The sequence below is a fragment of the Penicillium rubens genome (genome assembly GCF_028828025.1).
Source record: "Penicillium rubens strain IBT 27055 chromosome Unknown utg000002l_segment0_segment0, whole genome shotgun sequence".
Taxonomy (NCBI): domain Eukaryota; kingdom Fungi; phylum Ascomycota; class Eurotiomycetes; order Eurotiales; family Aspergillaceae; genus Penicillium; species Penicillium rubens.
In genome coordinates, this window is record NW_026890600.1 from 9694825 (window position 1) to 9721228 (window position 26404).

A 26404-nucleotide genomic window follows, 5' to 3' on the forward strand; every position below is an offset into this window, starting at 1 on the left:
TGGCTCTGCCAGATCTCCCTAAAATATCAAACTAAGACATGGAAATGAAAGAAAAATAAAAACACAACAGAGAGCATTGCAAAACAAGAGAACATCGTAAATGGCCCCCTGGCCTCACTATTTCACTACTTAGTCGCTCTCGTCTTCGTCTTCATCGAAATCGTCGGCCGATTCTTCTTCGCTGACATCCTCAATGACATAGGACTTCTTTTGCTGTGCGGCGCCACGAGCAGGACGGCTTGCAGCAGCGCGGCGGGGGGCAGGAGCGGGCTCATCGTCCTCCGAGATATCCGCATTCACTTTGCCCGCTGGAGAATCCAAAATGTCGTTGGCCATTGCGTCGATGTCATCCTCCGAGTAATCATCCGCAATCTTCTTGCTTGTCTTGCCATGCTTAGAAGCATAACCCTTGGCCGCAGGGGATAAACTCGGGGGAGCAGACTTGGGGGCGGGTTTAGGAGCTGGCTCTTTCTTGGGGCGACCACGCCCCTTCGCGGCCGAGGTGGCGGCAGCGGCCTTCGGAGCAGCCTTGGCTTTGGGCGCAGCTTTACCCCGAGCAGTTGGCTTGATCGGCTCGTCCTCCTCGTCGTCATCATCGTCGTCGACCTCTACAACCTTGGCGGCAGCCTTGGGAGCAGCTTTGGCTTTTGACCCAGCCTTGGCCCTAGCAGTCGGCTTGACTGGCTGGTCCTCCTCGTCTTCATCCTTGTCGTCGAGCTTGACGTCCTTGGCCTTGACCTGAATGGAGCGCCGTGGGGAGTTCTGAGGAATGAGCTTGCTGTAGTCAGTCTCATCCGGATCGAAATCGTCGTTGACCTTGGAGGACTTTGCGGCAGTCTTCACGCTGGCACTGCTTTCCGAGCGCGGACGCTCCGAGAAGAGCTGTCGAGAATCGGCGCCAGAGTCGCCACCAATGCCTTTGACCATCATGCTAACGTCTCCAAGAAGATCATCACCATTGTCACTGTCAGAATCGCTAGGCGCTGAGTACTTCACAGGCTTGCGAGCGCGAGAAGACTGGACCGCGGGCTTGGGAGCCTCGTTGGCAATCTCCAAGAAATCGTCATCGGAGTCCTCTTCGACCTTGGCCTTGGCCTTAGCTCCTCGTTTAGCGGCCGGCTTGGTCGCTGCCTTGGTTGCTGGTTTGGGCTTTGGCGCTTCATCCACATCCACGCCCATCGGGTCGTCAGCTGGCTGAGCTGATGCGCGTGAGGTCTGGGGAACATCGTCGATGTCGATAAAGTCGTCTTCTTCTTTCGGCATAGTTTTAGGCTTTGATGCAGCACGACTCTTCTTCGGAAGCACCTCCATGTCCATGTCGAATTCATCGTCCGATCCGTCTGCCGCAGCGGATGGGCTTGGTTTGCTCGGAGGTTTACTGAGGAAATTCATCAAGCTGTTTTTGGGCTGCTCCTTTTTCTTGGCTGCGGCGGCCTTCTTCGTCTTAGGGGCCCCGAAGTCTTCGTCATCTGGATCATCGCCGTTAGCAGCCTTACGCTTGCGCGAAGCCGCAGCGCGACCACCACCAGTGGCCAGCTTGGCCGAGACGCGACGGCCCAGACCAGCCACCTTGCGGGCTCGACGGTCCTCATCTTCAAGCTGGAAGCGCCACTCCTGAATGAACTCGTCCAAATCGCGGGTCCAAATATCCTCCTTGGACAGCTTAATTAAGACGTCGACCTCTGTTTCCTTGTCGCCGATCTGGCGGCGGAGCTTCTCCACTCGCTCTTGGGTCAGCGACCACATAGGCATGCTCAGAAGGTAGTCAAATGAGCTAGATAGTTTTTGAGTGTCATTGTCATCCGACTCCTCTTCTCCTTCTTCCTCTACCACAGGCTCATCTTCACCCATTTTAGGGGCCTCGGCCACCTTGGAAATTGGCTTGAAGCCCTTGTCCTTTAGCTCGGCGATCAGAACAGGCTTTTTCTTCTTGGAGATGACCAATTTGCCATCGATAATCATCTGCACAAAGCGAGCTTGGTTGCTCAGTTTCTCCAGATCTCTCTGTAGATCGGCAAGTTGAAACTGCTTGCGTCGCTCGTAATATTTGAGACGGACGACAAAGAACTCCTTGAGAATGTCATCGACGGTGGCGTACTTGGTGATGCGGCCCTCGGGATCGAAAGCCACCAGATTGGTTGTTGCAATCGTCTTGGTCAGCTTGAATTTTTCTTCCAACCCTTCAGTCAGAGCAACCTTCATGTGCTTCTCGTCGAGTTGGATAATGAAGTGGACCTTGGTGTGGGTGTTGTAGTCCCTGTAATCTTTGATGAAGGATGGCACCTTCTCAGCCTTGATGATTTCCTCTAGCTTGTCCTTGAAATCCTGCGTCCAGGTTCGAATAGGCAATTCGGTGATCTCGACCTCCTTCTCACCACATTCCCTGATGATACCGCTGAATTTAAAGCGATCCCCACCCACAGCTACAACCTCACCAGTGAAGCCACGGAACCACGGCTGCATTGGCTCAGTAGGCTCGCCCGCCATCAGGCGCTTGAGATTGTTCACGACATCCTCAGGATTGTAGTTGGGGATAGAAGAACTCCAACCAGTTCCGATACCATCCGCACCGTTGATCAAAATCATCGGGACGACAGGCATAAAGACCTCGGGCTCAATCTTCTTGCCATCGTCTTCGTTGTACGTCAGTAGGGGTTCATCGGCCGAGTGGAAAACCTTGCGTGCAAAGGGAGACAGGCGAGTGTAAATGTAACGAGCACTGGCACAATCGCCACCACCTTGGAGTCGACTACCGAAATTTCCACTGGGCTCCAGGCAGTTGATGTTGTTGGAGCCAACAAAGGTCTGAGCAAGACCAACGATAGTCTGCTGCAGGGAGACATCACCGTGATGGTAGGCTGTCATTCCGGATACATGACCTGCCAGCTCAACCACCTTCATGTCCTTCTTTAGGTTGCGGCGGAAACAGGTGTGAAGCACCTTGCGCTGTCCTGGCTTCAAACCATCCACAACGGAAGGGATCGAACGCTGGTTATCCGCCATACTGAACAGGATGAGCTCCTTGTTGATGAAGTCGGTGTATGTAATCTTCGCCACTGAATGATCCAGGAATGTGCCAGGCTTGAATTGTCGAAGCCACTCTTTACGCTCATCTGCCTTCTTCTTGGAGAAAGCCAGCTCAATAAGCCCAGCTTCACCATCTTGCATGGTGTGGAACTCCTTGAGATGGCGATCGAGGTCGCGGAAATAGACCTGTGCATCTTCCGTGGTGCTGGTTCCCAAACCCTTGTAGTACTTGTGTTCCCAGCCACGTTCGTGTTGGTGAGCTTCACGCCATTCATCATGTTCGGGCATGGTGAAGAACGACTTCTGCTTGGTCGGGTTTTTCGGGTCACCCTTCCAAACCTTTATGATAGGAGTGATAAACTCAATGAGGAACTCAGGAATCTTGAGCAAGCTGGGGAACTGGGCTTGAAGGAAATTGATGAGCAAACCCTTGATGTGACTACCGTCGTGATCTTGATCAGTCATGATCATGAGATGGCCATATCGCAGTCCCTTGGTATCAGTGTACTCCTTCTTGTGCTGCAGACCAATGAAGTTCTTGATGCTTTGGATTTCCACGTTCTTTGAAATTTGGTCGAAAGAAGCATCGCGGACATTAAGAAGCTTTCCGCGCAGGGGGAAAACACCGAACAAGTCTGGTCCAACAACTGCTCTGCCTGCCATGGCCAAACCCTTGGCTGATTCACCCTCGGTCAAAATGAGAGTGCAGTGGTGACCCTCCCTAGTACCAGCTTTGTTGGCATCGACCAACTTTGGGTTGTTCATACGCGTGCGTCGGCCAGTATCACCCTTCTTCAAGATCTGATCGGCCTTTTGCTCCGCAAAGTGCAGAATATTTGACATAACCTCTGTCTTCAACACCTTCTTGTAGAAATCTTCATCAAGGGGACACTTGCTACCAAATTGACTAGCCTTTGTCGTCAACTGTTCCTTGGTCTGGGAGGTGAAAGCTGGGTTGACAATCAAGGCCTTTACAAAAATGAAGATATGATTCCGAATCTGTGCCGACTTCAAAGTTGCCCCAGACTTGTTCTTCTTCTTCACTTGGTCGGCCAAGCGGGTACAGATTTGATCGGCGATGTAGTTGACGTGTGTTCCACCCGAGGTTGTTGCGATCGAGTTTACAAATGAGACTTGCTGGAACGAACCGTCTGAAACAGCAAAACCAATCTCCCATCGGGGATCGGGGCTGCAGGTGATAATTTCATCCTTTGTGGGAGGGCCATCATCACCGCGCTCCTTGCGAATGGCTTTGGTGTACATTTCCATGTACTTTCGGAAACTACGAATGGGGACACGTGTGTTGTTGAGCTTGACAGCAACACCGGCCGTACCCGCCAAATCGTAGACTCTGCGCTTGACAAGGGATTCGAAATCATCGTCGATGCCCTCCATGCCGAATTTGGCAAAGTCTGGCTTGAAAGTGACCTTGGTGTAGTCATCTCCCTTGGCATCTGTGATCTTTGCCTTGCCCATCTTCGTCATGTTCTCAGTCCAGGTTTGCTTGTACTTCTTCTTCTGGCGGGAGTCCTGGGTCTCGAGAGTGAACTCTGTCGAGAAAACATTACAAAGCTTAGCACCGAAACCGTTGCGACCTCCAGTCACCTTCTGTTGACTATCGTCGTAGTTCGAAGAAGTGAGCAGATGGCCGAAGATAAGTTCGGGCACGTAGATCTTTTCTTTGGAGTGGATCTCGATGGGAATACCACGCCCGTTGTTCCAGACGCTGATTTCACCGGCCTCGCGGTCAATCGTGATCCGAATCTCGTTCATGCTCGAGTCGTTGTGCTTATTATCGGCGGCGTTGACCACAATCTCGTCAAAGATTTTGTAGAGACCGGGGACGAAAGAGACATCGCGGAACTCCATCAACTCAGTTCCGGAGTTGTAAACCCACATCTGCTGGGTGGTACGTTCGGTGGATCCAATGTAGGTATCGGGACGTTTGATAATGTGCTCGAGTTGGGTGAGCTGTATTAAAGAATAGAGGTTAGTGTCCCGGCTAGGATTAGGTTACGCTAGAGGCAATGCAGCAACTTACTTTCTGGTACTTCTCTGATGCATCTCCACTCTTGCTCGCGCTATCAGCAGCAGCGTCTCCCCCATGAGACTCATTTTCGACATCGGCCAGAGGCTTTGAGCCAGCTCTCTTAGGCGCAGCCGTTTTCTTGGCCTTGGGAGGAGTGCGGGAGAGCAGAGAATCATCATCGGACATTTGAATATCAGACATTTCGTCCTCACTGTCGGCCTTAGCCTTCTTCTTAGTAGCAGCTGCCTTTGCAGCAGGCTTGGTCTTTAGTGTGGTCTGTGTAGTCTTTTTGGCCGCAGGTTTGGCGGCAGCTTTCTTAGGAGCAGCCTTGGCTTTGGGTTTCTAAGAGGACGCATAATGTCAGTAATCAAAGTTGAGTCTGATGGTGGCCTAACGGAGTGAGTTCATACCGGTGCAGGTTCGGGAGCAAAGTCAGAGCTGCCTCCGTCATCCTCGAAGACCGAGTCTTCCATCATGGAGTCATCCATGATCAATACGAGTAAACAGATGGAGCGCGATGAAGCACGATGGAGAGAAAGGAGTCCAAGTCCTCAAAGTTGAAGCAAATGAATGATGCTAGCAATCTTTCAATTTCAAGGAGCGGATCAATCAAGCTCCGGCATGCTCAGGCCGGAAAAGAGTAAAGAGAGAAGCAAAGAGAAGAGAGAGAATACGCGGAGGGGACCTGTTGTTTTTTTGCCCGGGGAAGTCGCGACTGACAGGGGGCGGTGGGCAGTTTTAGCCACTCGGATCATCATTCTTCCCTCACCGCCTGCAGACGCGCCCCAAAGGGGAAATTCACAAACAAACGGGGAAAAATAAAACAATCTTCCCCTCACTCTGCTGCATCTTCACACGTCATTTCATAGGAATATGAGATGCAGTCAGATATCTGTATGTGGTCTACGAGACTATGACCTTGGAATATCTCTGAAATGAGAGATCCATTGTCTTCTTTTACTCAAATGTCATGATTGAAGTTAGCGCGAATAGCAAAGCTCTAAATATAGTTTACCCGGTAAAACCAGTGTAGATTCCTTCGAATCTCAGATCTGGCTGAGTTCTATTTCTTCTCTCCTTTGACATGTAGATGAGGCTTGGGCTATCTCCCTCTTCTTTATACGCAGTGTATGTTGTAACAGATGGCCGAAAGTGAGTGATTTATGCTCGGTGGACTACTCACCAGAAGGAACACATACTAAAGAAATATCCACGCTTATCTTATATAGTATTCCGTACTATCTGTAGTAAATCCACTGCGAGTACAACAACCTTAGGTTGTACTAGTAATCAACGGTGATATAATCAACGAGTAGTTATCCATGGATCCATGGATAGTAATAGCCATTGGTTTAACATGCTGTAACTCGGGTTCTATTTTTTCAGGTCTTTCTTCAGCGGGTTTAAGCATCAAGGCCACCCCAATATATGTATATATGTAGTCGGAGAAAATAACCCAACCGCCTGGAAAACGAAAAATAAAGTCCGCTGGGGGGCATGCTGTCCTGAACAACGACTGGTCTAATACTCCGTACTCCTTACAACATTGGAGTCCGAGAAATTCCTCGAAGTTTCGAAAAGTGGGTTGGAAACCCTCCTAACTTTGACAGGCGGACCGCATGGGCCACACTCTGTGGATCACTGCGAGTAGTTGACGGTGCGAGCCCAAGGGGTAGCACCGAGTACAGAAATAGAAATTAAGTCTACATAACTAGTTATAATCCTTTCAAGTCAATTAATGATATATGCTGTCGAAGTGCAAGAACGTTGGCCAGCCTCAATATTGAGATGAGACGGACAAGTCAGGGGGTGGTAATCGTATTTCAATATCAGCCAAGGGGTTCCACCAATAAAGTCCGCGTAATTTAAAGTATTAGCCAATGAAAGCTAAGAAAGATTACAGGGGAGCATCTAGGTGTATCAAAGATGCAAGGTAACTACATGTGTAATCACAGTTCCCCTTTGACCTTTAATCCTCTAAACATGGGTGGCTGTACTTCGTACCTGCAGGCAATATGCAGTTCAAATAAATCGACTCGAGAGACGCTCATCATAATTTCCAGCATACTAAGTACCAGTACTATGTATGTACTCCGTACTCCGTACTATATAGTACATGTACTAGTGCAATGTACTCAAAATCCCTTAGCAATTTCGGTGTGGGGGAAGAACAGATATGAATAGGTAGCTAGCATTCGGATTATCTTACCTAGGTATATTTGATATAAGGTAATTACAATATAATCTCCTCCGTATTAGCCCAAGATGCCATAATCTATTCATTTCAATGGTCAAACAGTCGGTGTATGAGGATGATCGACGGGGCCGAGACTCCACGAGGGGAAAGCTAAAGGGGGGGCTAACGAAATAGGTGGGATCTCTCCTGACTCCCTTTCTTTTCTTTTTTTTTCCCTTTCCCCAGCCTTTTCTTCTTGTACTGGATACAAGTCTAGAGTCATAGGTCCCACTTCTGCTGGAAGGAATTGGTTTTTCTTGAATACTCGGACTTGGGAAAGTGCATAGCTATGCAGTTGAAAATCCGCCTGAAATAACCCTGCTATCCTCCGATATCAAGCCATAACGCGTCGACATCCTTCATCCTTCGAATAACATACTCTGTTTTCTGTCGCGTCACAATGGAAGTTTCCGAGCCAGCATCTCCCAGCGTTAGGCACGCGCCTAACCACGACTCAATGGTCACCGTCGCGTTATCCGATAATCAGTCCAGTTCAGAGCACACCCAACCGGATTGGCGCACTCTTGACATCCCCCCAACCCCAGTGGAGATGAGCCATCTTGAGAAGGAGAGTGAGGAGTCATTTGGACAGGTGCCACTACAGGACGCGGCGAGGACCACCCCCACTCCCGAAACCCCGGACGCAGACAGGGAGAGACCGACAGGCGAGATGTTTGACAATGAGCTGGATTGGGAGAACCTTGATAAGACAGAAGAACAAGAACCGCGTGGGGAGGGGTCCGATGAAGTAAGTGTGACAAGCTGCAGAATTCTAGAACGGGTGCTAACATTCTTGACCTAATTTTAGTCCACGGCCCTGCTTCTCGCTCGACTTGAACAAGAAAATAATGCTTTGGCGACCAACCCCAAATCTCGGATACCCGAGGCTCCTAATGGTAAAATACACCAGCGGCAGTCGCGCTCTGAGTCACTACACCACATCAAGCGACTCATTAGGGATCCCGCTCGGGCAGAGCTGCGATACTCGCAATTACCCCCTCCCCCAATGACCGAGTTGGAGTTTTGGGCTGCACTTGTTGCCGATTACCATCAGACTGCTCAGCGTTTGCCGACGTTGACCTCGAATAAGATTCAAGGGGGTGTGCCTCCCCCATTGCGAGGGGTGGTGTGGCCCAGCCTAGCGGGAGCCCGCGATCCTACTCTGTTGAATGAATTCCAGAGACTTTCGGGTGAAACTAGTCCGTACGATGGGCTAATTGGGAAAGATATTGGTCGCAGCTTTCCCAATGTTGAAATGTTCCGCGACCCGAACGGCGAGGGTCAACAAATGCTCGGCCGGGTGTTGCGATGCTTCAGTCTTTATGATACCAAGATTGGCTACTGCCAAGGTCTCGGGTTTGTGGTAGGTCCTCTGCTCATGCACATGACGGATGCTGAGGCCTTTTGTGTTCTTGTCCGGTAAGTCTCCTTTGGACGATGACCTAACTTGGATAAGTCGTACTGATGCATCACGTATTGTAGCCTCATGGATCACTACAACCTCCGAACTTGCTATCTTCCAGATCTCTCGGGTCTACACCTTCACGTTTATCAGTTCCAAAATCTTCTAGCACGACACAGGCCGGTCCTGTTCCAACATTTAGAAGCATTGCACGTTGAGCCGGTCTACGTATCGCAGTGGTTCCTATCATTCTTTGCGGTGGCCTGTCCGTTACCGATGCTTCTCCGAATTTATGATGTTATTTTTTTGGAAGGCGCATGCGAGACTCTGATGCGAGTTGCACTTTCCCTGATGCAGCGCAACGAGAAGAGAATTCTGGCTTGCACCGAATTTGAGGACGTGATGCAACTGTTACTATCTCGAAGCTTGTGGGACACGTAAGTTTCGGGCATCGCACAAAACAAAGGCCGGAAACAAAGAACCCCCGCTAACCCGTGATATTCAGATACGCCTTCAATGCCGACGATCTCGTTAATGATTTCGTGTCTCTCACGTCTCTCGTGACGAATGAGAGTCTTCAAACCCTTGAAGCCAGCTACAACCAGTCTAAAGGCTCACCATCCGGACCCTCCTTTCCGCAGATGCAGGCAACGGCCTCTGGCTTCCTTGGACGACTATGGGCGGGCTCCTCGAACTCCCACAATTCGGTCAAGTCACTCAACCCGAATACTAGCCCGTCACGTCAGAACAGTACCATTCGTCGCTCTACCTCCAAGCAGAGCCTGACTTCCACTCTCAATTCCGTCGAGACTACGTCCGACGCAAGTACTGCTGCTACTGAATTATCAACGGCGGCAGCTAGCGTCGATAGTCAAAGGTCGCGCGTGAAATCCAACATGTCTTCACATCACAAAGACCGCGACCTACATACCCAGATTGAAGAACTCTTGATGGCGCTCAGCGATCTTCAGCGCCAACAGGCTAACCTCACCCGTGAACTGCAGCAGGAGAGAGAAGAGCGGGAGGAAGACCATGTCCTAGCCAAGGAGCTGTTGAACCAAATCAGGGAACAGCCAACTGAGACACAACCGGTCGAATTAATAGCGAAGGCTCAAACACGTTTTGAATCGGTCAACCCGAAGCGTATTTCAATCACTCAGACCAAGCTTCAGCTCAATGACGATGTTACTCGATGGAAGGAAATGCACGAGGTGGAAGTCGGTCGATGCTTGAACCTCACCCGGCGCATCGACGATTTTGAACAGGAGAACTCGTCCCTCAAGGAGCAATTACGGGAAGCTCGGGGTCGAATTCAAGACGGTTATCGGGAACGACAGCGACTCGAGCGCATGAACCGGGAGCTGCGTACCCTCAAAACGCCTATATCCGAAACACCGCTAGACACATCCTCTACAGCAGACTCTAGTGAGTCTCAATCTCCCACTAGTGGGCTACGCGAGTTCAAGCTAGCCCGCACCAACTCCACAAAAAGCCCCACATATAACAGACGGACGAGCAGCCTGGGTCTGCAGAGCGTTTTGTCAACGGAGGGCAACAAACCCGCCGAAGAGGCGTTGCTCATGGAGTTGGTTACTGCTAAGACGGCAGAGGCGGTTGCTAGGCAAGAGCTTGAGGAAGTCAAGGGCAAGTTGGATTCATTCCGGAAAATGATCAAGTCCTCCCAGGCCAATCCTGAGAACCGCCATTCTTTTGTTGGACTCTCGCAGTCGCGGATCAGCCTGGCCAATAAATCTCCCATCGAAGCCCCAAAGACAGGTGGGACACCGCCCAGCAACGGCGGTGGGGGATTCTTCAGTGGCTGGGGTCGACGAACCGCGACTGACTAGTGAAATCCCATGAGGATTCTGGAAGAGATACGTGTAATCATATTGGAATGCCTGTTTGGTATGCATTTTCGTATCGGATTGGGCGATTGGCGTTACACACGGATGTTTGTATTCGGACTTGTTTTAGTATTTGAGTACATAGTGATATCCCTATTCAGGCGAGTACATATTTTGTTTTGGCTTTCCTTCTACACTGTACTCCGTAGATATAAAAGTAGGGCTAAAAAGATCAACATGAAAGATAGCAGATCCGGGGAGGATCCGATCCGACTATAAGAGAATTAATTAAGCCAACCCTAAAAGAAGACCAGGTATTTAGTTATTTAGTAAGTAACTAACTGAATAAATATTCTTTACTATTCGGACCTCTCGGCACCTGGGCAGTCTCCATGCACTCACTGTTCTCTACGATTGGCCAAACACACAAGAGGAACCCCAGCCAAGCCACTAGCACTGGGGCAGTTCTTGAGAGTTATAAAACTTGCAAGGCTCCCAAATTAATGTTTTGGATTTCGCAGGTTCTAATGGATTTCTTCCGGAGGTTTTTCAGTTCTCCAAGGCGCCTCGCTATCGCCTTGTTCCTGGTGGTGTCGTTCACCATTCCTTATTCCAGAGAAGCTGTAGTAGTCCCATTGCGAGTGAAGCTGTCAAAGTAATTGCAGATCCCTCTTATTCCCCTTTACTGGTCCATCCTGATCTGTATCAGCCCTGCAGAACAATCCGTTGACCAATTCCCGAGCGATTACGCCGGTCAATCTCGAATTTCAGCTCAAGTGATCAATGACCCCTATCCACACTATGATAGTGTAGAATGGAAGTCGAAGTCAAAGGGGTCTTATCACCCATGCATTGGGCCCCAAGGACGACTCCTGAGCCGCGAAGATGAAGATATGATGATGAGCGGGTTTCGCTGGAATGCTTCAGGTGCGCAGAGGGATATTTCAGGAGTCGACGGGAAACTAATTGTTAGAGGCTAGTTTTTCCAACTCCCATTTTCGGATCGTATGAGTCGTGGAATCTGAACAAGAGTCTCTGTGCTGATCGCTACTCCCGATATGGTGCATACGGTTACCTTGGGGGCAATGAGACCACTCTCCATAATTGGGATGGTACATTCGGTTCCAACGAGGCTTCCGAAATCGACTGGGAACAGGTGGACTGGGCCCATTTGCAATATGAGTGCCTGCAGCGCAATAGTGTTCGATATCGTACTCAGCCATCCGAAGGGAAGATATTCGCTCTGTACAAGTCACTGGATTCGGATGTGCAGCCTCGCGAACCCTTGAACGGAACTGACAAGATGCAGCCCCGGACAGCCGTTATACTACGATCTTGGATCGGAATGAAATACACCGAGAACGACTTGTATCACATTCGATCTATGCTGATGGAGTTGTCACTCTATTCGGGTGCAGAATATGAGCTTATTCTTCTGATTGACTCCCAAGGCAAAAAATTACCCAAAAAGGATGATCACGCCGCCTGGAAGGCATTCAATGCGAAGCACTTGCCACAGGAGCTGCGTAGCCTGGCGGTATGGTTTAACGCGGAGATATTGAAGGATTGGTATCCTGGGATTGAGGTTCATGTGTATGTGTTCGCCCCCAGAGCTAGACCCGCCCTACTGATATTCTATCAGAGCGATTTTACAGTATTTTCAGCCCACGCAGATCTTTTCACGACTACACCCCCAGTACGACTATGTCTGGCAATTCGAGATGGACTCGCGATACACCGGCCATATGTACGACCTTCTGCACAAGGCAGCCGAGTTTGCGAAACAGCAGCCACGGAAATATCTGTGGGAGCGTAACTCTCACTTCTATATCCCTGCTGTCCACGGCACCTGGGAAGAGTTCATGGAGAAGGTGGACCAGGAAATGCCTGGCCATGACAACAGTAGTGTTTGGGGTCCTCGTCCCGCAGAAGGGATCGACATCGAAGGACAAGCCATAATCCCCCCTGTGCCACGCCTAGCGGATGAACCAGGCAGCTGGGGTGTGGGTGAAGAAGCCGATCTGATTACCTGGCTGCCCCATTTCAACCCAGTTGGTACAGACTGGCCTTTCCGTGACCGTGTCTTCAATTTCCCTCAGGATCAAGAGACTCCGCGCTGGGCAGCTGTTGTGGCAATGTCTCGCATCTCGGCGCGACTACTCGGCCTGTTGCATAAGGATAAGGTCAAATCGGGGGTTGGGCTCGCGTCCGAAATGTCCCCTATATCCTGGGCTTTGTACTATGGTTTGAAGGCTGTCCAGATCCCTCAGCCGGTGTACCATGACGCCAAATGGGACCCCGAGGAATTGAACCGCCGCGCCAACCCGGGTGAGCCTGGCCAGGTCAATGCTGGTTTTAACAGTATCTGGAGCTGGGGTCAACATGATGATATTATGTACAACACAACGTTTATGTTCAACTCCGAATTCGCGGAGAAACTGTACAGAGCCTGGTTAGGCTATGATGGCGCCAAAGAGGTGAGTTCATGCTCCGGTTGACATATTCTAGTGCTAATTGTGTGCAGTGGGAGAAGGAAAACCCTCGACTCTGTCTGCCTCCTATCTTTTTACATCCAGTTAAGAATCTCGAGTGAAGACAAAGGGTGGATTCCTCTGAACATTTCTAGATGGCTTTTATTTGATTTGATTATGGTCATATACCCCGATTTTGATAGATTAATAGAGAAGAGAGTCAAATACTATGGAACTTATGTTCAAGTAAATTGAGAGAGACAGAATTGTTTGCTAAGTCCACGAGTCTCTTTATGATAAAAACTCGTCCTCGTCCTCGATCTCTCTCTCTCTCTCTCTCTCTCTCCTTATTTCCTCCTCCTCTCTCCAACATCACCACATTCAAAGAACTCATCATTACACCATCCACCATCTACCATCTCCCAAAATGGCTCCCACCCAACCCAAGGCCGGCAAAAGCCCATCCAAGCCAAAAGAACCCAAAGACTCCGATCTGAAAAAGCAACTCCTATTCCTATGGGTCTGCCACAAGGTCTCCGATGTTAACGTTGGTTTCTCATGAATCTCAATTACCTAGATACATATGTATATGCTAACATCATCGCACAGATTGACATCCCAGCCGTCGCCAAGCACTTTGGCATCAAGAACAAAGCCGCTCAGATGAGGTACTCGCGTCTGAAGAAGAAGCTTGATGAAATGGAAGCTTCCAATGAAGAAGCTCATGGCAAGGACAAGGATACCGAGGATGAGGGCGATACCATGAGTGATTAAGGGAAGCCCGGAGGAAACATTGACGACATCTTTGAAGATATGGTGTCTCGGTATTTGATCAAAACGAAATGAAGTTTAGCCCTTTCTGCGATTATTTTTGGTTTTTATGAGCCACGTAGAGATCAGAAGTAGAGTAGATACATATGTACATATATAGATGGGAGTATTTGGACTGTAAGTTCCCTGTAAAACTGCGTAAAGTCCTCTTTCCTTCATTCCTCCCCTTCTCTACTCCTCTGAACCCCCCGTCTTCAATGGAAAACACAAAGAATGAAGTCCTCGCCCTCCTCTGGGCTTATGAGCTCAACCGAGAGAACAAGCAATTGTTCAAGGGACTCAAGAAATTGAATCGATGTCTCGATGCCTCTCGGCCAACCACCTCACCCAGCTGTGTCAACAATTCACGCCAGAACAACGGGAAAGTGAATCAACAGCCAAGCACCCAGAAAGGAACAGAGTGATCCCGGATCATCACAGGAGTTGCCTTATGACCTTCAGCTGCAGGAGGAAGTCACAACGATTGGAGATCACGTCGGAGATGACCCGATGCGGGGATTGAGGGGGAAATGGCTCAGATCCAACTTCGCCCTTCTCCGTTGAAGTTTTGATTGAATTCGTACCAATACCTCGAGTCCAACAGCAAATACGAAAATGGTCCTCGCACAGCCCCCAAACCAGCATGTCATGAAGGCCTTCGACCTGACAGGCAAGGTCGCAGTTGTGACTGGTACGGTTTCTCCCGATCACCAAAAGCGTCTCACTAACACTCTGCCACAGGAGGCGCTCGTGGAATCGGTCTTGAAATCTCGAGGGCATTGGCTGAAGCCGGTGCAAATGTAAGCCACACCACCCGATGCTCCATCACAATCAAACTAACAATCTGCAAAGGTCGCCATGGTCTATCACACATCCAATACCGCCGATACAATCGCAGCTGACATCGCATCGACTAACAACGTACGCGTAGCAGCGTACAAAGCCAATGTGGCTATCCAGTCTGAGATCGAGGCGGTTGTGCAGCAGATCGCGAAGGATTTCGGGAAACTCGATGTCATGGTCGTTAACTCCGGCATTGCCTCGAACATCGCCGCTGAAGACTACACCTCCGATCAATGGAGCAGCATCATGAAGGTCAATCTAGATGGTGCTTTCTATTCGGCCCAAGCTGCTGGTCGGATATTCAAAGCACAAGGCCGAGGAAATGTTATCTTCACGGCCTCTGTCAGTGCGACTCTGGTCAATCAACCACAAAAGCAAGCGGCGGTATGTTCCCTATTGGAAATGGTACCTTTCATGTCGCTTATTCTTGCATAGTACAATGCGTCCAAGGCGGGGGTTGTTCAGCTAGCCAAGTGCTTGTCCGTCGAGTGGGTTGACTACTGCCGAGTCAACTGCATCTCGCCTGGTTACATCGCTACGGAAATCCTGGATAGCTTCCCCCAGGACTGGCGCGACAAATGGCTCGACTTGATTCCTGCTAAGAGAATGGCTGAATCTTATGAGCTGAAGGGGGTGAGATTCCACAGATCCAGTTCCTCTAGAAATTGACTGACAACCCCATCTAGGCCTACGTGTTCTGCGCCTCGGATGCGTCTAGCTATATGACTGGTGCAAACCTCGTAATTGATGGAGGATACACTTTGCCTTAAGTCCAAGGGATAACCATGCTGTCTCGTGGTTTGGTAAACCAAGGGCCTGCGTTGTGAATCCAAGTCAAGTACGCGAATGAGAATAATGCAAAATAGCCATATTCGGCACTATTCATGCAAAAGGTTTAGTGAAATACTCATGTAGTATAAAGCTGCCACTCTCTCAGCAGTTGCTCCTCAATTCCCAATCAACAATTCAGTGATAATCACTCAAACTCGGCGGGAGATCCTGAATATGAGTTCCCCATTCACTCTCCTTAGGTCCCAGCACAAGCTCAAGAACACCGCCGTCAGCGAAAAATTCATGGGTGATCCAGTTCTTTGTCCAAGGTTTGTCGTTCCACTTGGCGCTCTGGATATAGATGGACTCGTAACTAGGATCGAAATTGACGTTGCGGATAGTGGCGACCTTTCCAGTGAGGGCGTTTCGAATGCTAACTTCTTTGAAGTACGGTGGAGTGATCAGATAAACATCTTGACCGGGCACTGGCCACAGACCCATCATGTTCAGAACAACAAATGAGCCCATGGCCCCACTATCGTCATTACCAGCGATACCATTCACTGTCGTGTTGAACTGGGATGGAATGTAGAAGTGGCTCTGCTTTGCCGAGAGACCTGGTCGTCCCGAGTAGTGGAATTGATAGACGGGCAAGAAGGCCTGTTCATCTCCCATATAGAGCAAACCAGAGTCATGTAGATAGCTCAGCCGAGAGGTGAAGGATTCGGCACCGCCAAGCGTCTTGATAAGAGCGCCCATGTCATGGGGTGCATAGCTGTAAGCAAATCGTTAGTAACGAGTACAGGCATAAAGCATAAGTGAGCACCCACAAGGTATACATCCACGCACTACCTTCATACGTCTCGTGGCCATCAGGATTGAGATAACAACCGGTGAAGTCCAAGAGAGGACTACATAAGACCGGGTCCTGGTAGCCCCATGTGCCGTTCGTGTATCGAGGTTGTAGGAATCCGGTGAAGTTGGTGTCGACCCCCTTGATGCTTGACCTCTGGTCAGGATTGAACATGTGGACCCAGTTTCCAGACCGTTTCGTGTATTTCTCATAGTCGGCCTGGTGGCCCATGTCCTGTGCCATCTCGGCAATGCAAAAGTCATTGTAGGCATATTCCACCGTCCGCGATATACTCCGAGTGTGTGTACCTTGGCCATCGGGATCATAGTCATCAAGAGGAATATAGCCGAGGTTTTTCCAACTCCGCAAGCCACCGCGACCTTCCACATCCCAGTTTTTTGGCTCTACCTCTGCATCCTTGACAACAGCTTCATATGCAGTGTCCCAGTCGATACCTGGAACCTTTTTCAGATACGCATCTGCCATAACCACATCTGCGTTGGAACCGCCTTGTGTGAATCCCTTGCAGAGTGACATGCGACAGTCAGGCAAGTATCCTTCGTGCCTATAGGTGTCGACCAAGCTGCGCATCATGAGGGATTGTGAGAAAGGGTCAACCAGGGTCAGCAGTGGGTGAATGCTGCGGAAAGAGTCCCATATACTGAGTGGTATTATTAGCATGCTAGTCATTGTTTCGAAGCCAAGCTGCCTCACCAATAGTAGCTGTCATAGTAAGGCTCGTCACTTTTCCAGAGAGGGTTTTCACCGGTATAGTCTTGGGGGCTGATGAATGTTCGGTATGCTCCGCTCCAGAAGACCGTTTGCAGATCCGACGAAACTCCGTCCGCATCCACAGAGATAACATCCAGCTTCTTTCGCCAAGCTGATTCGGCAGCGGAAACGGTGCCCTCGAAATCAAAGTCGGGTTGTTCTCGCTCCGCGTTCGAGCAAGCTTGATGAACACTTATGAAGCTAACGCCAACTCGAACAAGAATATTGTTGTCCTTAGGGGCGTGGAATCTGGCAAATGCACCGGCCGAGAGAAATGATGATGCGTCAGACCCGAGGTTCAGCGTCCGCCTGCTGATGTCTGGCTGGTTTCTCTCCCAGATGCCGGTGTCACGAAGCTCTGCTCCTTTGAAATCAACGCAGACATATGACTTATAACTGCCAATACCAAAGCTTGGGCTGAAAGTGCCACTTCCCGTGAGACGGCCAGTCGATCGGTCCACGTCGGCACTTCCACTTCTTCGAGACCGAGGTAAATCCATCAAATCTAGCAGGACCACTGGACTGAGTGGCTGACTGGAAGGTTCATTGAAGGTGAACCGATATAAAGCAGATCGATTTGTGGTTGTCATTTTCGCGTGGACGCCATTCGCCAATGAAATGCTGAAATATCCTGGGCGAGCTTCGGGGGACTCTCTGTCCCACACAGCTGCCCTGTCCGATTGTTGCCATTTGCACTGGTTAATATCGTCATGCGGGCAATTTCCTTGCGCGAAGATTGGAAAATTTCCCATTGACGGGGACTAGAAGCGAGTCAGATAGAGGGCATGGTCTCCAACAATCTGCGAAAACTTACGCCGCCAGTCCCAGAATCATGCATGTGTGAGAAACCGGTCACGACCTCCGTATCATAAGCGAAGCCAGCCTGATTCTCGCCAGTTGTGTCCGCCACGGCTTTGGCCATGCCTGTACTTGTTAACCTTTCTAGATACAAACATGGAGCCCTTGAGTAGGGTTCGTATTACCAAATGGCAAAGTCGCACCCGCAAACACATGGCCTGTAAGAGTTGTGAGCCTTCGCTGACGGAAATGCTCGTCATATTCAAGACAAACCTCCATTCGCGGTGCCAATCAAAGGATCAACATATTTCAGAACGTCGAAATCGTCCGAATAATCCTTTGTGGCTATCGCGTTCGAAGCATAGAGGGCCGTTAGGATGCTACACAGGAGTCCCATGCGGAGGGAGGGATGTTGTGGTGGCATAACAGGGGACTATCCACAACCATCCACGAAGATAATTTAATAGCTACCCAGCAGCCTTGCAATTGAGACGTAGAAAAGACGCGTTCCACTTCGGAAGTTAAGCTCCTTATTTAGGGATTGGCAACAAGTCGCGGGGGAAAGCATTCCGGATCAGATCGGCATGCGAACTGCCTTTCGAGGGAAAAGAGGGAAAATGGGGAAACCGCCAGTCGCATCCCTGGTATCCTCGGACTTTCGGCCAAATGACAATATGCAGGAGCAATTCACCAGTGGACGTAACCTCAATGCTCGCCCAAAATGGTGTCACATCTACCACATCTGGGCCCGGAATACACCCCTGCCACGTTCATTTGCTCCTCACATAGGAAAAGATCAAGGAGTCAAGAGCGTGAATATGCGCAAGGAAGACGCTTTGAACAAAGTCAAAGGGAAATTTCAATGATCGCATCCCTGACTTGTCGATCGTTGAGATTGAGGGAAGCCAATTACTCCGAGCTGCGGGGAACATTGTTGTCAAACTGGGGTATGGCCTCCATTAGGCTATACACATTAACCGTGGTTTTTGTGTTGGTCGAGTGGAATAATGCCGTATTTTATTCCAACAATTGTCCCTCCAGGGGTTGATCCGTCAGTTCCGAGAGCGACAAGCCAAGTCTGAGCCAAAGTCCTCATTTCATGCAACCTTCTCCGCGCCATTTTATGTCAAAAATAGGGAGACGGTGACGGTGACATGATCAACATTACGATCGACCGGTCGGGACCTCTTCGGCGAAATGCAGGGTTTCCAACATGCATCTGGAACGTCGAGAAATGATGTTGGGCAAATAAATATCGAGGCCATTGGAAGTGATCGTGTCGGATAATCGAAAGCTCAAGACATGCAATGTTCGTTCTTTTGCTGCAACTCTTCAACTTCATCGTTGACTATGAGTCAAAAATGATTCGTGCAGTCAGACACGAACAGTCAAAACATGTCAAGAGCAAGGCTGTCCCAAGCCTTCCCCCTTTGCTCAGACGCCGGTCTTGAGATGATGTTGTGTGAAACCGTCGAAGGGCTGGGAATGGCAGAATTTCGGGGTGAGTGCGTAGAATCAAGGTACTCTTTGATCTGTGCATTCTCGCGCTGTAATCGTGAATAGTCCTCTCGGATGTTCGACTTGTCTCGCATTGATGCCCGATTTGATTCAATTTCTTTCATCGCCATTCCCAGTTGGTGCTTGAACTGTGATGATTGGGCATGGCGGCCTATCTCAGCATCTGGCAGCGCTAGATATTCCAGAAGTCGAGGGTACGTCTCTGCAACAGGAAATACCTCAGCTGGCGTACCGCGAGAATTGGCTTCACCAATACAGTTCATTGTAGGGGCGTTCATCATCCGCGGGGCTACTGAAGATTTACGACCTGATGCCGTTGGTGATCTATCACCAAGAATTGGAATATTTCCGGATGATGGCTCTGAATGGCTGTGTGGAGTTGTCCCACCAGTACTTGGAGCTGGGGATGGCACGGGGAACTGGGGCGGTGCATGATCCCAGCCCCTTGCTCGACAAGACGGGCAATGGAAGTTATTTGCAGAGCGGACCACATCCAATAGACATGCTGTATGGTAGGATCTACAGCACGTCTGGCAACCAATCAGACTATCAGGTAGACGGCACTCCCAGCAAACTATATTATGAGGCTTCCCAGCATCTGCGATGAGTAATTAGCAGATATCATTGTCAATCTGATATCGTGGCACACCAATCCATTCGTGATATACGCCAATTTGTTCTGGGCCTGTAAGAACAGGCTGTGTTGAAGATATTGAGCCCCATCGTATCTGATCATAATCTTCAATAGACCGGACCAATGGAGTAGATGTACCATGTTGGCTATCAACGAGAATTGACGGTGTCCGCAGCATGATGTATGGTCTTTGTTGAAGAAAAGTAGATATGACGACAGGATGTACAGGGAAAACGTGACCTGATTTCCGAGTTCCAGGCGAGAAATTCCCGTGAGATTATGTAATCACCCTTCAAGCGGGCCAAGGACGCATCTTGCATCATTCATTCTAGACTTCTTGCCCTCGAATAGCATCTTCACCTGATGTATTTTCGAAATGTGAAGTAACTCCGTGTGGTATAAAAACGCAAAGTGGAGATTCCCCAATGCCCTCACAATAATTGAGCACGAAGCCCTAGAGATCGCTATCCTGGCACGGAACCCACAATGCCTGGGGTGCCATCTAACAAGGCTTGCGAACGTTGCAAAAAGAGGCATCTCAAAGTTAGTTTCACTAAATCTGAACATGGCTTTGATGATTGATGCTAATCTGTGGCAGTGTGATGAGACTCGCCCTCATTGTCAGCGGTGCACCACCGCCGGGGTAGAATGCCCGGGATATGTTCAGACCCGCAAATTCATCGATCAAGGAGCCACAGTAAGGCGCCGTTATGCTCCATATGGGGAGCCTCATCCAAAGCCAGGCTCTGCATTCAGCTCAAGTAAAGTAGGTCAAACCGCCAGCTACCCTTCTGCCCAGACAACTTATGCTTTGTGATAGGTCCCCACAGAGCTGGTTTCAGACGCAACGCAGCCAAAAGGCTCGCAAGTAGGACCTAACGAGCAGGTGTTGCAATGGAACCAAGGTCAAGAGCAAGTTAATCCTGCTATTCCCTTCCAGATGGGGGAGACGAGGTTAGGCTCAAGAGATGACCCGATGATAGTAGAGATGTCTGGCCCCTCTAGTCGGTCAGAGGTTGCTATGGGGAGTAACCAGCAAACAAACGCGCATGCCTCAGAAAGCCCAGCTATCTCTATTCACAATTCCCTCTCTGGCTTCGAGGAAGGCAGCGTATCTACAAGAAACGCGATGTATAAGTCAATTTCACCAGCCACCGGCGGTTTCCCAGCATTTGATAACACATACGACACAATTCCACATAAGCGCCCCGATTACCAAAGAGTCATCTCCGAAAGCTCATCGCATCGAAGTGAAAGAGATGAATTCCAAGATATCTTCTCGGAACTCATGACTGGAACTGAACACGAGATCGCGTTCCTCACTCGACATTACTCGGAGGTCATAGGTCCATGGTGCGTACAACTGTCACTTCTTTTTGCACGTACAGTGTATTGATAATATAACTAGGTTGGATTTGTCGGATACTCAGAAATTCTTCACCGTCCATGCTCCTATTCGAGCCATCAACAATCTTTCCGTGAAGTACGCCATTGCAGCGCTAGCAGCAAAACACCTAGCTCGTTTGAAAGGGGTCAAGGCTTCCATTGGCGGAATGTTCACGAGCCCTGCGACTACCGAAACCTACCCAAATGCGACTCAAGTTGACTGGTTCCTCAAGGCTGCCAATTACTATTACCTGGCAGCTTCGGATTCAAATAACATAACGTCCGATGGCTATACCACTGTGTCGAGCTCGGCTATTTTGGAATCCCCGTTTGAGATACTTTGTCGATGGGTCAACTCTGGTCAGACTCAAGCGAACATGAAACCTGCGAGTGAAGATCCGAACGACGTAACAGTCATTCGAAAGACAGAGGATCTGTTGGCGACTGCTACGCTTCTTACCATGTACAGGCTTTTAGACATGCCTGGAGATGAGTGGCACATGTAAGACAGACTCGTTGGTGGTTGCTGTTTTATTACTAACACTTAGACCCCAGGCAACTTTCTCGCATCCGCCCTTTGTTTGATTCTCTTCTCAGTTTACACGTGGCAGAATCAGCCCTGTTCTCCCATGGCATTCGGGCTGCCTTTTGGAATTTCGCTCGCCAAGACTATCTCGGTTCTTACTTCACCCGCTCACCTACACACTTCGATCCAGAGAACCTGCCCCTCTGGCGGGCAGCAGGAATTTCAATCAATGGTCAGAAAGACTTTCATCTTATCCGGAACGGGTCAACTCTATCGCAGGATGACCAGGCTGCTAATGGCTTGATCTGGCTTGTTGCCAAAGTCATCAACTTCCTCAGCAGGTCCAAACAGTTACAGCTCGCGCAGTGGACCGGATCACCGGCAGCTTCACCTGAAATCCAGGGCACAACAAATGCCGCTCAACTGCCTTATCCGGACACAGATACCTGGCTCAAACTATGCTTCGAATTCCAAACGTGGTTTGAAAATCTGCCCGAAACGTTCCGCTCTTCAGTGCGGATCGAGCGCCCCAAGGATCTATCACAGGCTGCCGAAGGGAGTTACTTGCCATTCCCCGAAATATTTCATAGCTTGACAACCTGTGCTGCTGCCATGCAACATTACCATTTCGGGCGCATCGCATTATTGCTGAATCGTCCGGCAGATGTGATCAGTGCACCGTCTACGGCCTTTGACCGCTTACAAGGGTACCGGGAGGTCACGAAAGAGGTCGAGTTCCGTTCCCGTGAACTCAGCGGCATTGCATTGGGTCGCCCCCAGGGTGCAGTTCGCATATATATGGTCCCGCTTCTTGTCGCTGTCGGACAGTGTCTTGAAAATCCAGAGGAACATCAGATTATTGTTGATCTGCTACGGGGCGTCGAAGCTGATTTGGGTTGGACTACTGAATATGCCATTCGGAAACTCCAGGATTCTTGGAATCAATGATGTTAGTTGATTTATGTCTATACCATTGAGGGCCACGAACTATACTGTATTTAACCATATACCTTCTACTTAATTTCAAACATTTTTGCGGGCAAAATACACTTGTTATATACTAAAGAATATCGCCGCTCGTGCTTTATCGGAAATTATTTCCGCTGTGTTGGCTATGACTAGGGCTTGAAGAGATGATGCCATTCTTGTATCACGCATAAGTGTATGTAGCAGATACCACAACGTGTGAAAGCAGGTCCATTATAACATATATCAAAACAATAAAAATGAAAACAAAAACAGTTCCCTAATCTAGTCGTGATGAAGGCTTAACAGAAACTGAGAAGCACGAATAATGCCTCCATAAAACCACAGAGAAGCTTTTTGATGCAACCGGTTCTTAAATCCTGTATCAATAAATGCATACTTTTCTTCCCACCGTTCTGATGTGAGACTCAACCCAAGCCACGGTGAAACTAGACACGTATACCATCTTCATGTCTCAATAGACTTGGTTCCGAAAAACGTGTCGGGCACCTTTCAGCCGGATCTGGTTCTGGTCTCCGACGAGGAACGTTCAGACAGATACCTTTCAACAGGATCTGGATCACCGGAACCACAGGAAGAAACCCTGCGGCCAGCCTTCTTTCTGTCGGAAGCCAAGGTCTGCGCGAATGGCGACAGTTCTCGAATCCTAGGACCTTTCCAATAGAATATGTATATTGGAATAGTGAATATGATCGCCATGAAGCCCAAGAAGGTGGAAGCCCATTCCAGGTTGTGTGTTTTACCCATGTTCATATACACTGTATTTCGCGGTCAGGGGATATTCTGTTGCAGGATTGTGATCACTTACTGGGCATTGAGTACATCGCTGCAATACCGGCCAAGAAATCACGCGCGAATCCATTTCCTCCTGTGGCAGAGGCGGCATATGGACCATACGAGGCAATCATGTAGTCAATTGTGGCCATGTAAATGGCATACTTAATCATGGAATAAGCCATCAGTGTCGTATCAAGGGAGAGGTCCATTCTTGACTTACGTTAGCAATAGCTATCAAAGTCGAGAAGATCATGGGCGCAATCCAATGGACATGGGGTGGACCGAGACTAGTCCATGCGAATCCAAACAGGCCAATCGTCAACAGAGGGGCCGCTGTTACTAGTGAGTAATGAGACCAACCGATCAAACATGAGAATACTTACTCCAAAGTAACCAATAAAGACGAGCTTCCGGCTGAAGAGCATCGGGATCTTTCTCTCTAATCTTGCAATGCCGATAGATCCATGGAATGAACGAAAAATAGGCAAGGAAATAGCCCACCATAAGTCTGTATAATCATTAGAATTAACTCAAGTTCAAGATCGTGCGCACTCACGGAAGGAATGCAAGTCCAGTTGTAATCGTAGTAAAGTTCCATTGCTTGTATACCGGCGTATACGATTGAAGGAAAGTGAAGATGAGTGAATCGCTGAAGCCACTGAGCAGAGAGAGGCACAAGACGATAGGCTCGCGCACGAACATAACAAATGGGCGTATCCAGACCATGAAAACCCAACGGAAGGACATGCGAGTCTTCTTCAGCTCGTCACCACTCCATACCATACTCCCGTTTTTCCGTCTTCGCCTAGCTTCTCTAGTGACGAGGATGCCGCACCTGGTCTCTGGAATAAAGAAGTGCAATATTTGCACAAAGCCTCCGAGGATAAGCTGAATCCAGAAATTCCAATGCCAGTCAAGGAAGGTTGCAACGAAGCCTCCAACAACTGGGGCAATGACGGATCCTGCCACGGAGGATAGAACAATGAAGGCCACGGCATATTGTTGGCCCTCTGGCTCCCACATGTCTGCTACCATGCCGAGCGTTACGGAACCACCGGCGGAGGACACGCCGCCGAGAATGCGGCCGATAATAATGGTGCCGAAGTTGGGAGCCAGAGCACAGGGAAGTTGCCAGATATTGACGAAGAGCAAACTGAGCTGCATTATTGGCCATCGACCGAACTCTTCGCTGAAGGGCGCCCAAAACTCGCAGCCAAATGCGTAAGACACCAGGAACGCCATCTGACCAACACGTGCGGCCTGTTCTGAGATGCTGAAGTGCGCCGCGTACAGGGTGATGCTGCTGGCATAGAAACTGGCATTGAAGTTCATAGACGTTTGGACAGCAAAGATGACAGAGAGGATACCCCATTTCTTCCACCAGGAAAAGGAATATCCTAGCTTGTCATAGCACTCCCATTCTTTCAATTCTTCTCTGTCTTGTCCATCGACAACTCCATCTGCACCCTCTTTCTTTCGGCGGCTGGGCCTAGAGGCGCCCCCATGAGAATGGATATCACCGTCGCCATCATCTTGCTTCTCCACATCACCATCTGCCTGATCATGATTGGAGAAAGGATCTTCGTGGTGACTCATTGTAGTGAGGTATCTGACAAAAGCAATTCAAGGGCTCTCGGCAAAACAGCACCCAAAAGGACAAGAACCGCCATTCTGGACAGACATAAACCGGGGCCCCGGAGCCTAATTAAATGCTTTTTGGGGGTTTCCCAGAGCAATGCCAAGAGGCCATTACATCGACCCTATAGATATAACGTCGGTGTTTCCGATTGGTCCGGGTGATCAACACAGTCTGGCTCGACCAAGATTTACCAAGCTTCTTCGCGTGTTTCGTGGTGTGGAGGTGACATCCGGGGATCATGACTCGATCGATCATCATTGGGCTCATCGATCTTCTTCCCTCCACACTCTGGGGCATTGATAAGGCCCCGGCTGACAGGCCGCAATTATAATCCGACGCGGAGATGTTTGGGTCCAAATTCTTGAACCTTTTAAGGATAAGGAGATGATCGGAAAAATGGTCCGGAACGTCCTCCAGCGTGGTACTACATATTCCTAATAAGGCTAACAAGAGGGCAAGTTTGATGGCGAAGCCGGGATAAAGGCCATGAATGACTATGGAAGAAAGGGACCTTAGAATAAACCTTACCTAGACCTACCAGCTACTTTAGTAAGCTAACCAGTCTATCTGGGCACCTGGGCATTGAAAAGAGAATATCGAAAAGACTAAGCTGCGTGACCCTCCGGAATGTAGCCTTAGATCCTCCAGGCTCCGCTAAGGCGCGAAAGGGATATCAGTTCTACCTTCGAGTCCGATTTTATCGTGTTTATAGTGCTACCGCAACAATGAATTCGTGTAAGTCTCCTGTTTAGTCAATCGACTCGAGGTCGAATTGGAAGTAGCAAATCTGAAGTCACTTTATTCCTTAATACGAGACGACCAACTATCTCGGTACATATATCATGGAGATATCCCTACGAAATACTGTGGAGTCACCTCTGCGCCAAACGGGTTGCTTGCCAAAAACAGGGCACTATTATACCTATGCACCCCTATAGTCTTACCCTCTAACCGTCGTTACCCGAATCGTACGCTGGCCGAGCTTAGTCTAGGTACATATATATGTAGGTCCACTATTTACCTTTTTACTGAGGCATAGACCAATTAGAGATCAATATAACATGAGGGAAGAAAGACAATGC

At 49.3% G+C, this 26404-nt stretch overlaps 9 protein-coding genes across 9 annotated transcripts; 5 read left to right on the forward strand and 4 right to left on the reverse strand.

Annotated features, from left to right (window-relative positions):
* Positions 1 to 129: 129 nt before the first annotated feature.
* On the reverse strand, positions 130 to 5544 carry N7525_006111 (DNA topoisomerase 2; the record flags this gene model as incomplete). Its single annotated transcript, XM_061213613.1, has 3 exons — positions 130 to 4998; positions 5069 to 5398; positions 5467 to 5544. 3 exons carry the CDS (start codon positions 5542 to 5544, stop codon positions 130 to 132), a joined length of 5277 nt encoding a protein of 1758 aa, XP_061070634.1.
* Positions 5545 to 7692: 2148 nt separating this feature from the next.
* Positions 7693 to 13131, forward strand: N7525_006112 (putative GTPase activating protein (Evi5); the record flags this gene model as incomplete). Its single annotated transcript, XM_061213614.1, has 9 exons — positions 7693 to 8040; positions 8101 to 8711; positions 8775 to 9131; positions 9200 to 10540; positions 11092 to 11193; positions 11248 to 11465; positions 11519 to 12131; positions 12181 to 13015; positions 13063 to 13131. The coding sequence occupies 9 exons, from the start codon at positions 7693 to 7695 to the stop codon at positions 13129 to 13131; spliced, it is 4494 nt and encodes a 1497-aa protein (XP_061070635.1).
* A 305-nt stretch (positions 13132 to 13436) lies between these two features.
* N7525_006113 (uncharacterized protein) lies at positions 13437 to 13783 on the forward strand (the record flags this gene model as incomplete). The annotated part of the gene is made up of 2 exons (XM_061213615.1): positions 13437 to 13556; positions 13619 to 13783. The coding sequence occupies 2 exons, from the start codon at positions 13437 to 13439 to the stop codon at positions 13781 to 13783; spliced, it is 285 nt and encodes a 94-aa protein (XP_061070636.1).
* Positions 13784 to 14037: 254 nt separating this feature from the next.
* On the forward strand, positions 14038 to 14244 carry N7525_006114 (uncharacterized protein; the record flags this gene model as incomplete). The annotated part of the gene is made up of 1 exon (XM_061213616.1): positions 14038 to 14244. The coding sequence occupies one exon, from the start codon at positions 14038 to 14040 to the stop codon at positions 14242 to 14244; it is 207 nt and encodes a 68-aa protein (XP_061070637.1).
* A 190-nt stretch (positions 14245 to 14434) lies between these two features.
* N7525_006115 (SDR family oxidoreductase) lies at positions 14435 to 15432 on the forward strand (the record flags this gene model as incomplete). Its single annotated transcript, XM_002564066.2, has 5 exons — positions 14435 to 14510; positions 14561 to 14619; positions 14672 to 15046; positions 15098 to 15295; positions 15349 to 15432. 5 exons carry the CDS (start codon positions 14435 to 14437, stop codon positions 15430 to 15432), a joined length of 792 nt encoding a protein of 263 aa, XP_002564112.1.
* A 196-nt stretch (positions 15433 to 15628) lies between these two features.
* Positions 15629 to 18279, reverse strand: N7525_006116 (glycoside hydrolase family 92 protein; the record flags this gene model as incomplete). The annotated part of the gene is made up of 6 exons (XM_061213617.1): positions 15629 to 16208; positions 16264 to 16947; positions 17001 to 17818; positions 17872 to 17981; positions 18041 to 18073; positions 18129 to 18279. 6 exons carry the CDS (start codon positions 18277 to 18279, stop codon positions 15629 to 15631), a joined length of 2376 nt encoding a protein of 791 aa, XP_061070638.1.
* A 964-nt stretch (positions 18280 to 19243) lies between these two features.
* On the reverse strand, positions 19244 to 19654 carry N7525_006117 (PHD finger protein; the record flags this gene model as incomplete). Its single annotated transcript, XM_002564063.2, has 1 exon — positions 19244 to 19654. The coding sequence occupies one exon, from the start codon at positions 19652 to 19654 to the stop codon at positions 19244 to 19246; it is 411 nt and encodes a 136-aa protein (XP_002564109.2).
* An 839-nt stretch (positions 19655 to 20493) lies between these two features.
* On the forward strand, positions 20494 to 22867 carry N7525_006118 (Zn(II)2Cys6 transcription factor domain-containing protein; the record flags this gene model as incomplete). The annotated part of the gene is made up of 5 exons (XM_002564062.2): positions 20494 to 20550; positions 20606 to 20773; positions 20828 to 21360; positions 21416 to 21895; positions 21949 to 22867. The coding sequence occupies 5 exons, from the start codon at positions 20494 to 20496 to the stop codon at positions 22865 to 22867; spliced, it is 2157 nt and encodes a 718-aa protein (XP_002564108.2).
* A 531-nt stretch (positions 22868 to 23398) lies between these two features.
* On the reverse strand, positions 23399 to 25279 carry N7525_006119 (putative MFS multidrug transporter; the record flags this gene model as incomplete). Its single annotated transcript, XM_002564061.1, has 5 exons — positions 23399 to 23664; positions 23715 to 23844; positions 23904 to 24016; positions 24067 to 24191; positions 24240 to 25279. 5 exons carry the CDS (start codon positions 25277 to 25279, stop codon positions 23399 to 23401), a joined length of 1674 nt encoding a protein of 557 aa, XP_002564107.1.
* Positions 25280 to 26404: the final 1125 nt, after the last annotated feature.